The sequence below is a fragment of the Cynoglossus semilaevis genome, chromosome 2 (genome assembly GCF_000523025.1).
Source record: "Cynoglossus semilaevis isolate Cse_v1.0 chromosome 2, Cse_v1.0, whole genome shotgun sequence".
Classification (NCBI taxonomy): Eukaryota; Metazoa; Chordata; class Actinopteri; order Pleuronectiformes; family Cynoglossidae; genus Cynoglossus; species Cynoglossus semilaevis.
Window position 1 is genome coordinate 5,623,197 of NC_024308.1, and position 10,749 is coordinate 5,633,945.

General features: G+C 42.4%; 1 protein-coding gene across 1 annotated transcript; it reads left to right on the plus strand.

The window, feature by feature from the left end:
• The first annotated feature begins 356 nt into the window (after positions 1-356).
• On the plus strand, positions 357-10,534 carry ivns1abpa (influenza virus NS1A binding protein a). Its single transcript, XM_008332907.3, has 15 exons — positions 357-562; positions 3,704-3,965; positions 4,154-4,287; positions 4,435-4,604; positions 4,696-4,771; positions 4,872-5,045; positions 5,493-5,618; positions 7,001-7,111; positions 7,545-7,686; positions 7,876-8,100; positions 8,338-8,459; positions 8,561-8,687; positions 8,776-8,907; positions 9,071-9,244; positions 9,331-10,534. The coding sequence occupies exons 3-15, from the start codon at positions 4,177-4,179 to the stop codon at positions 9,591-9,593; spliced, it is 1,953 nt and encodes a 650-aa protein (XP_008331129.1). The 5' UTR covers positions 357-562; positions 3,704-3,965; positions 4,154-4,176; the 3' UTR covers positions 9,594-10,534.
• The last annotated feature ends 215 nt before the right edge of the window (positions 10,535-10,749 follow it).

A 10,749-nucleotide genomic window follows, 5' to 3' on the forward strand; every position in this document is an offset into this window, starting at 1 on the left:
ACCCCAACAAATTAATTAATAATTAAACAAATATCCCTTGTGTAGCATGTCAACCAATTTGGGTTGAATTACTGCCACCTACTGGATCATTTTCTTTTTTTACTTTAAACGCCGTATCATAACAGAAAAAAAAACAACAAAGACATAGAACTATGTATGAGTGTGTATTTAATTAATTATATGTTTATTCTTCTAGAAAGACATTCGACAATTTCTGTTCTGTACATTGATCGTATCGACCATTACAGTGGTATTTCATCAGTCGCATGATCAGAGCGGAAGTGGGCGGGACGTTACCGCCTCTTCTTTAGCGTCACAGGCGGCGTGGCGGTCACACTGCTTTTTCCGGACCGCGTATCACTCGCGGCCATTCCGTCAGACTCATCTTAAACCGAACTGAGAGTGGACGTACTTCTCCCTCACAGTCAGAAAGCAACCGTTACCCGCCTTTAGCACAACGAGCCGAGCTTGAAGCCGCTTTGCGTCTTTGCTCTAGACCACTCAGACCCACTCTGAATTCTCATTAAATATGTCTAATATCGTCTGTTGTCAAACTCCTCAGGTAAGAGATTTTTTTTAACTGTATTGTATTTTTCCTCCGTTCTGTTTTCCTATACGCAGATAAATAAATCCCGTTATCGGTAACAGCTGCTGCTTAAATTGTCGTTGTGATTACTTCATATATGCGTTAAAATTCAAATGAAGGTGGATTCGCTGAAATAAGCGGAAATTCTGGTGGAGGAAATGATAATGATCAGATTGGCGCGACTGTCACACAGTGTCATACAAATGGTAACGTTGGTAATGTGTTTGCGTGTAATGGCTACAGTGACCAGCGCTGTTAGGTTAACGTTCGCTATTTTAATTCTAATGTTTACGCAGTCGTAGACTCAATCAGCGATACGCGTTTTTATTGCTCCCCATCTCATCATCGTCACCACCATCATCATCATCACCACCATCACCCTCCCTGTCTCGGCAGCAGGTTGCTAACACAGTAGCCTCCTAACATGCTCTTCCTCTGCTAGGTTTTTTCTGACTCCCTGGCTCCACGTAAATGCTGTCTTTGTGTTACATAAATTCTAAACGTATGTACATTACATGGGTCGTGGTGGTGGTGAAGGGCCGACTCTTCCCGTCTGACCCACTTTCTACCGACAGGATAGTACCGTAGCAGTGTGGCTCACATGCATGCATACAGCCCCTGGGGTTTTTTTTTTTTTTTGCTGTGGCAGAGGAGGGGTCTGGTAGGCGACAGGAATAGCATTACTTTGCAGTGAATGGCAAACAGCGGGTATTAAGCCGGCGAGGGTGGCAGGGTGGATAATACAGGATAGATAACCATCGCATTATACACTCTGTCTTTTAATCACTCTCATCTAGTGCCGTATTGTGGCAGGGTTTATGTGCTGTATGATCAGCCCTAGCTGAAGTTAATGATTTTCTGACGTTATCCCATTGATTGTTAAAGGAAATAGTCTGACCGGCTCTAGGTGTCAGGTTCCCTTTAGGGCTTTCTCTAGTCTGCCGGCTGCCTCGTGGTGTGATAGTGTTCCCCCTGTTTAAGACGACGAACCTCGAGGACAAAGTCTGGTATCCTACCATGTCAATGACATGAACGCAAACTGTTTTTTATTATCTGTTTGATCATTTAAAAGTAACATTTTGGTCAGTCAGTTGGCAGATTTTTATTTGGGTGAAAGTGGCTTAATTTACCACACCTTCTATTGTTGCAGTTGAGGTAGTATAATATGGTCATTACGCATTCGCTCAACCTTAAGTCGTTTTTACTGTGGTCACAATCGGCAGCCTTTATTAGTGCCTCTATTTAGATGTCACGCCTTTTGGCGGCATACGGTTTCAGATGTTGAATATAGCTGGTGATTTTCCACTCTGAAACTAGATGAATTAGGCAGAACTTCATCTCTACGCCACTAGAGGGTGGTCGAACTAGCACCAACGGGTCATACTGGCAGACTTGCACTTAAGTGTGTGACTAATCAGATGGAAAATGGAGGGAGAGTGGTCCTTCGTGACAAAGTTGAAAACAAAGAAGCCCGTTTCTTCTTCAGACGTTTAATCATTAGAGTTTCCCTGTTTGCAACACATTTATATTTCCAGAACCTGCTGATCTGCCGTTACTGTGTTACCACGATAAAGCATCTGGGTGAACAGCTGTATCCTCCTCCCTCATAATATTATAGTTTAAGGGCATCGTCAGTTGGATTATCATAGCATTGACTGATGAAGCAGGAACTGAATAAATATCATAACGTGCTGAAGCCGAAACATTCTGGTGCGTTGGCTTTAACTGGTGGGTGGACGTATGAGGAGGGACAGGAACGGTGTGGAGGAGTTGAACAATTCAGTCTTCTGTGTTTTGCCAGACAATTGCATAACTACACAAATCTGGGTCAGTGTTTCTTCCATCCATCCACACACAGCTGGGGTTCAACTTTTGTACCACGCAACACTAGCTGGGTGTATTGTGCACAGTAATAAACACATTTTAAGCAGGTACTACTATCCTACGCTTAAATGTGTAATAGGAAGCAGCAAATACATTTTAAATAATGCACACAGATACACTCTAGTTACTAATAGCTATATTTTCATATATGTTTTGATTATTGCAAAAACTGGGGTACAACAAATTAAAAATGCCCTTATTGCAGTGTAAGAGGAATGTTACTGATGTGTTCAACTTCCCTTGTTAAACTAGTTCTTGTCACTTTTAAAAATTCAAAATGTTAAATGCTCTTCTGACGTGACAGCTCAGAACAGCAAAACTGCTGGAAGTCAGAATGCGTCAGCATTTCCGTTGACTGAAACGTCAAACTATTAATACATAGCCGTAGGTTGAATACCTTTCCTTTCCAGCCTAAAGCTGCCCCCAAAGTATTTTATTAAACCACTTGGCTCAAGATATGTAGTTACAGAACCAATTTAACTTTACTGCATCATCAAGCTGATCTTTTTTTGTAATTACCCTCCCTGACCTCCCCTAAATTTAAAATGAGTAAGACATCTAAACAGATTTCAAACTTACAACTATACAGTTGCATAAGACAATCTGAGTTACTAGTGAAGCGGAAGACCCGTGAAACATGGCTCCCCCTGCGTTTTCCTTTTAGGTCAGTGCCTGAGTGAGAGGCTATGGGGTGGAGCCATCTGTCGGGGCTTGTCACTTAAAGGGTTTGGAAAGGCCTTAGTTTTAGAGAGCGTGCTGAAAGCAAAAGAACTACACAATCCTGTTTCTCCTGGTGGGATGTGGCAGCAGGTATGGAGCAAAATGATGAGAGATCTTTTGATAGAGAATTATAAAAGGCAAAAGGATCAAAGGCATAACTTTTGTGAAACCTAACTTACGTTTGTTGTATTTTAATCAAATTTAGGATTGTTATTTTTTTACAAAATAAAAGCAGTTAAAGGAATTAAATAGCCTCTCGACTTGCATGTTCTCTGATTTTGTGTACACGTGAAATATAGAAAGCTCAGTGCTTGCACAATGTGGGCCATGTGAAAGAATTCAGACAGGAGGTAGGGATACGGGTTCTCATCTGACATTGCCTCAAAAGCACACGTGTTACTGGCACATGCTAGCATTGCTTGAATGCCAAGAACATGCTGTATTAAAAATGTCAAACGAGCTGTGTGACTTTCCAGCTAAAATAACTAACATAACTTTTGTTCTTCATCCTAGGTTATAATGTATGACCAACACAGAATAAGTACAACTCTATAGCCAACGGGATTCTAAGGACTTGATTAGTCACTTCAAGCCTGATAGTTTGTCCGTGCGGCTGCCCTTGTGTCGTGTCAACTGGCATTTCTTCTGACGATTTCCCTGTCTGTGGGTGAAGAAGACTTGATTCTCCTGTGATCTCCGTCTACTTTACCTACATTCCTGTCCTATTTGACTCTTGGCAGCAGTGGTTCACTGGATTTGCAACACTCTTGATTAGGTAAGCTTATGATTAATGCATGAGGCAGATTGTAATGCACAATACAGACATCTAATCCATCCGGTCATAAATGAATTCAGCCAGCACTTACAGTGTTTACACAGCTTTAATGCTGCGGGGAAGCAAATAAAGAACATTCAATTTAGTATTGCCTTATAACTATACTGCTATGTTTTACACTTTCTTAGGCAAACTGTCGAAATTTACCAAGATGATTCCAAACGGTTATTTGATCTTTGAGGATGAGAGTTTCTTGGATTCCACCGTGGCCAAAATGAATGCTCTGAGGAAGAGTGGTCAGTTCTGTGATGTTAGACTGCAGGTACAGTTCAATATTTCCACAACTTTGTCTGACAATATTGGTCTGCATCTTAAGAGTTTCTCAGTTCATAACAATATGTTTGTCTTATTTTGTTTCTTTTGTAGTCAAATCCATTTTTTAAAGCTATTTGATTCCTACTTTGTACAGGTGTGTGGTCATGAGTTGATGGCACATCGTGCTGTTTTGGCTTGCTGCAGTCCCTACCTGTTTGAAATCTTTAACAGTGATGTTGAGCCTCATGGAGTCTCACATGTCACCTTTGAGGACTTGGACCCAGAGGCTGTGGAGATCTTGCTCAACTATGCCTATACTGCCAAGTTAGTAGCACATTGATCTTTGACCTTTGTGTCTCTGGAGTCACTGCTGCATAATGATCATCTTTCCTCCTGTTTTCAATGTGCAACACAGGCTTAAGGCAGACAAAGAGCTGGTCAAGGAAGTTTACTCTGCAGCCAGAAGGTTTAAGATGGAGCGAGTCAAACAGGTATGGAGTTATCAGTAAATAAATATAACTTATGGTAAAGTTTTGACTTTGTTAAAATGCCTAAAAATAAAAACTCCAATAACTCTTATTCCCTCCACAGATTTGTGGCGACTACCTACTGTCTAAGATTGACTGCCAGAACGCCATCTCATTTCGTAACTTTGCCAGCTCTATGGGAGATGCCAGAGTTTTGGCCAAGGTGGACGCCTTCATCCAAGATAATCTACTGGAAGTTTCAGAACAGGAGGATTTTCTCAGACTTCCCCGTCTCAAGGTATTTGCTTAATGTATAAATGACATTGTGTTTCAATTTAAATACAAGCACTAACCCAACCCCTTTAGTACAATATAGCACAGCTCTATTTGTCCTTCATTTTAAACTAAATAGCCATTGGGAAATACGATTAAACTGTAGCAAGTTAATAAATCCTCAAGCCTTGTTAGAGTCATTGTGAAGTCGGTGATTATTGTGAAGTCCATTTTTAGGGCGTAACAAGTCGAATGTTCCATTTCATTCAGTTTTATTTGATTCTTTCAATATCTAGTTCCTCTTTTTATGACTGATTGTAATGCTTCAAAGCTAAACTACATTAGTAATCTGTGAATTAGAGACTTACTTTAGAGTTGTAAAATCTAAAGCACCAGTTTCTTCTGTTTTCTACCCACTTGTTACTGCTGTACAAACCCTAACTCATGTTTCTCCTACATTTTGTGTTGACAGTTAGAAGTAATGGTAGAAGACAATCTGACCCTTCCAAGCAACGGCAAGCTTTACTCAAAAGTACTCAGCTGGGTGCAGCGTAGCCTTTGGGAGAATGGAGACAACCTGGAACTACTGATGGAAGAGGTCAGTAGCTGGTTATAACTCGGAATGATCTTCATTCCTTACCTGCCCATTCTCTTCATCCTGACTCCTCCTGTGTTTGACATTAAGAAGTCATTAAGGGGGCTGAAATATAAATAGCATGCCCTTGTCATGCTGCTCTGTCAGGATTGTTCTTTTTTCCCTCTGATTTGTTGAGGTTTTTGCAGTAAGAAACTCTGTACCCCTGACCAATACTACAAATTAGAGGTGAGCTGAAAAGAGCTGCTGTTGCTCTTGCCTTTTGTTTCCACTGTTTTCTTGGGTTTGTGGTTGATTTACATACAACCCACCTTCTGATTTATCAGTGCTCGTCTCATCTGAAAAACAAAAACACAGGTTTGACCCTTGACTCTACTGTCTCACTGCCACTTTACTATCTGAACAGGTGCCTGTTTGTTTCTCCAGCACTAACAGGCCATCCTCCCCGTTGATTTTATCTCTCCTTTAGGTTTATTTGCAGCAGCAGGAGACCAGACTGAGGAGCCATGACTGAGCCACCAGGGTAATGAGTCAGAGAAAGGGAGGGGAAGAACACTTCTGCCTCTCAGCAGCATCTCTTTGCAGCCAACACTGTGCACCCATCTGTCCATGCCACATGAACAGATGTATCTCATTCATGCATTTTAAAAAAAAGTTTTCAAAAATTTCCCCACAAAACAATCTATTAGAATGTCCATTACATGCAATGGCACATGCCGTTTCAGGCTACTCTCTCCTCTGTGATTATAAAAAAAACACCCACATAATTTAGTAAAAACAGCTGTGAGAAAACCTTCTAATTTTTTTTACCCTGTTTAAGATTTGCTTCAGAAGCTTCAACTGGGTAAACTGGGTCTTTAACCAACTATGCCATTGTAATTGTTTTTTTGTTGTTGTTTTATTTTAAAGTGGTATGTAATCTTTTTTAATGGTGGGAGGCTGGGCAAAGCATTACAAGTCTTCCAAGTCATCTGGATTTGACTGCCCGTTGTGGCAGTAATCACAGTAACCAACTAACTCAGCTCGAGGACTGGTTTCCAAGCAGCAGTGGTGGAAAAAGGTTCCACATGCAGCCCCTCTTCATTCTTCACAGAGGATTTTTCCAGATGCAGCTTTTCTTCACCAACTCCCTCCCTCTTTTTTTTAGATGCAAATTGCAGGAGGGTCGATGGCTTTCAACACTCAAGTACCACTTCTCACGGTGGCAAAAGAGGCTTGTGTCTTTTGTATTTAGTAGACTGAAGATTCAGGCCGTTGCCCTTAAACCCTCCTCACTCTGACAGTGCTGCCACTCCTTTCTCCTTCTTCACCCCTTTCTCTACTGGGGCTTTGTGTGTTGCCATGGAGACAGCCACATAGGTGTGTTGTTCCTGTTTGTCTTTCAGGTGCAAACGCTGTACTACTCACCTGACCATAAGCTGGTGGATGGAGGGCTGGTGATTGAGGGGCACAGTGAGGTGTTTGGTGGCGAGGAGGACCACCTTCAGTTTGTGCAGGTACTTGACAGCAGCTTGTGCCTGGCTTCACATTAAAGGAAAGATTCTACCACATTCTCCGTGGTAGACTGTACCTTAATCTACTTAGTCAGATTTATTATCCCCAGCTCACATGATAGCCAACATGTTAGTTATTTTAAAGAAAAGAACATTCTTGCTTAGCTGTGCCGATCAGCAGTTAGTGCTCCGTCTGCTACTTTTCGGCCGGCAGCGTTTTGACTTGTGACTTCACTGTCTGCCATGCATTCTGGTGAGAGACTAGTTTGTAGAGCTGTGTTGTTGGCTTCAGCTGGTTTTAAGAACTTGGTGTAGACAGTCTTTGGGTTGGTCAGCTGGGGTGAGAGTGTCAGTTAGGATGTGATCAAGGTGGTGTTGGGCCTGGTTGGGCCTCTGGTGCAAGCTTGGCTTCTGTAGCTGCACTGTGCTCTTGCAGAAGAAACCTGTGCGGGAGAACATCCAGAGACAGATGAGCTGCAGCTCCTCAGGAAGCCTGTCACCCTCCAACCAAGCAGCAAATGCTCCTAAACAGACCAGCAGGAGGGAGTGGAAGTACATCGCCTCAGAGAAGACCACAAGTAAGTACAATCCTATTGGTTGTTTAGAAGACCAGGGTCAGTAGTGAGAAAAACACTTCAAGAAAAGTTTGAGAAACCACATTGTCCACTCCTTGAATGGACAAGTCCTCCTTAAACAGATGAACTCTGGCGTTCAGTTTTAAATACAGTTTTTCCTGGTGTTGCTCATTAAAATCAAATTCTCTCCAGACAACACCAACCTTTGCCTGGCAGTGCTGGATGGTGTGCTGTGTATGATCTTCTTGCACAGTCGCAACAGCCCTCAGACCTCTCCTTCTGCCACCCCCTGCCTGATGAAGAGCCTCAGCTTTGAGGCCCAGCCTGAGGATCTGGAGGAGCAGCCTCTGTCACCCATGCATTATGCACGCTCTGGCCTGGGCACCGCAGCCCTGAATGGAAAACTCATTGCAGCAGGTTGGTACCAAGTTAATACTCTCCTTATACTTTTGGCATGTTCATCCATCAGGGGTCACCACATTGGTCGTCTGTATAGTGACATGGTAATGACACAAATTCAACCAGAAATTTGACTTGGACTTGGTGGAATCAAAGTTATTATTAGCTAGTGTTGACCTGAGAGATCTGTGTGCTCTAGAACCAGTGTTTCCCCAGTGGCCAACATAATGACAACATGTTTGCCTGATGTTGTAGGAGGCTACAACAGAGAGGAGTGTCTGAGGACTGTCGAGTGTTATGACCCCAAAGAGGACCGCTGGACCTTCATCGCTCCCATGCGGACTCCAAGGGCTCGGTTCCAAATGGCTGTGCTCATGGTACAGTATGGTTTTCTTCGCACTTCCAGATTTACTCAATGCGTAATGTTTCCATCCAGCCATTTGATGCTGAAGTTTGCCTTTACGTTCTTAACTCACAGGGTCAGCTTTACGTTGTTGGAGGGTCAAATGGTCATTCTGACGAGCTGAGCTGTGGAGAGGCGTACGATCCACATGCTGATGAGTGGACTCAAATGTCAGAGCTGCGGACCAACCGCTGCAACGCAGGTCAGTCAGCGCCTTCAGCGAGAAAGTGTTGCAGATATCCTTCCAGCATCAATGGAATGACTTTGTTTTGTTTTTTTTTCTGTTGAAGGTGTCTGTTCCTTGAACAACAAACTCTACGTTGTGGGAGGGTCAGACCCCTGTGGGCAGAAGGGCCTGAAGAACTGTGATGCATTTGATCCTGTCACTAAAACCTGGTCCAAATGTGCCTCCCTCAACATCAGTATGTGTTTACAGTTCATTATATATGAAACATTCATACAAATGTCTTTATTGTAAACTAACCATAACTGTTTTGTGTACAATATTCAGTAAATATATAGAATGAAGATCACAAAGAACTAATGAATATGTATTAATGATAAATATATACTGGTCTTTTTCAGGGAGGCACCAAGCAGCAGTGTGTGAGTTGGAAGGCTTCATGTATGTGATCGGAGGGGCAGAGTCATGGAACTGCCTGAACACTGTGGAACGCTACAACCCTGAAAACAACACCTGGACATTGGTTGCACCCATGAATGTGGCTCGCAGGGGAGCCGGCGTTGTTGTCCATGCAGGTAAACTAACGCCCAGAGCACCGTGTTGAAAATGGCTTTTTATATTTTATGGTGCTGAGATGTGTAATGGTTCTCACTTTCTTCAGGCAAACTGTTTGTCATTGGCGGCTTTGACGGCTCTCATGCACTCCGCTGTGTGGAGGTGTACGACCCAGCCCGCAATGAGTGGAAGATGTTGGGCAGCATGACTTCCTCACGCAGCAACGCGGGGGCGGCCATGCTGGGCGAGGCCATCTACGCTGTGGGCGGATTCGATGGAAACAACTTCCTCAACACCATGGAAGTGTACAACCCTGACACCGACGAGTGGAACGACTGCACCAAGGCCCCAACACCCACCTCCGAGTGAAGGACGAAGTAGATAAAACAGGGTTAAAGAGTTTCACAGTGCTTCACCCCCGCACCCCCAAACTAACAGGCTTAGTGATTTTGTCGTGTTTGATGTAATGTGTGTGCGTGTGTGTGTATATGTGTATGAGTGGATTGTGTGGAAGTGGGGATGGGAGACATGGGGGAAGGAGTCTTCAGTGAAGACTATTCAGTGAGTAGGGAGGGAGGGATTTAGAGAGGGAGGGAGGGTGGAAGTGAAAGGTTTGTTGCCTAAAGCAACAGGATGCCTTTTCATATTGCATACAATGTTTGTTTTTGTGCTGTACATATTTGTTTTTCCTCATATTTGTCATATGCCAACATTTAATTCACTTGTAGTGCTTTCCTTTTTTTTTCCTCTACATTTTTTTGGAGGGTTTTCAGATGAGCTAACTAATGTTGGTCACTTGGACGTTTATAGTGATTGATGAAAAGTCAGATTTCTTTATTAATATTTCAGTCAGAAATATAACTTCTCAATTTTAAAGGTCAGTTGTTTGAAGCCCTACTCTTGAGTGAGAGTTGGTAAAACTTCATCACTGCATTTTTTGTGTCATTTCATATAATTTAACTTGAATTGCGAATCTTTAAAAATTGCCTTTTTTATATTTTTTATACACTGCTGAATAAACAATAAAATAACAGTAGCAAACAGTTGAAGTTGATGAATCTAACCAGTGCCAGTTTTAAGTAGATATTTTTTTCTTTCATGCATACACAACCATGCTTCTGCTAACCAAACCTTTGTTATTGTGATTTTATTTTAGCTCATGTATTTAGCAAATAGCAGTTTACTGAGAATCCCCCCCTCCCCCTCTTGTGTTTTAAAATGTAAGGCATTGGCAGATTCTTTTGGAAATAATTGAAGAGAGAAATTATCACATTTGTAAAATTTCTTAAATAATAAATCACTTAAACATATTGTTGTTGGTGGTGCAGTTTCTAAACAGCTCCCTGTGAAATAAATGTACTGTTAAAAAATTGCCCTCTGTCCTTAGGGTTAAAGCAGTTGAACCAATTGTCTCCACCTGGACTGTGTCCTGGTTACTAGTGTCTAAGCCTCAACGGCCTGTGTTTTCACAGGGACTATCACACTAAGCCAGTTTTTCCCCTGCTATTTAAGTGTCCTTTAGGAG

Bases quoted from the DNA above. Each gene is read 5' to 3' on its own strand.
- ivns1abpa (XM_008332907.3), top strand. From the start codon at position 4,177: ATGATTCCAAACGGTTATTTGATCTTTGAGGATGAGAGTTTCTTGGAT. The intron at 4,772-4,871 runs GTATGGAGTTAT...TTCCCTCCACAG, and splicing joins AGATGGAGCGAGTCAAACAG to ATTTGTGGCGACTACCTACT. The intron at 8,908-9,070 runs GTATGTGTTTAC...GGTCTTTTTCAG, and splicing joins ATGTGCCTCCCTCAACATCA to GGAGGCACCAAGCAGCAGTG.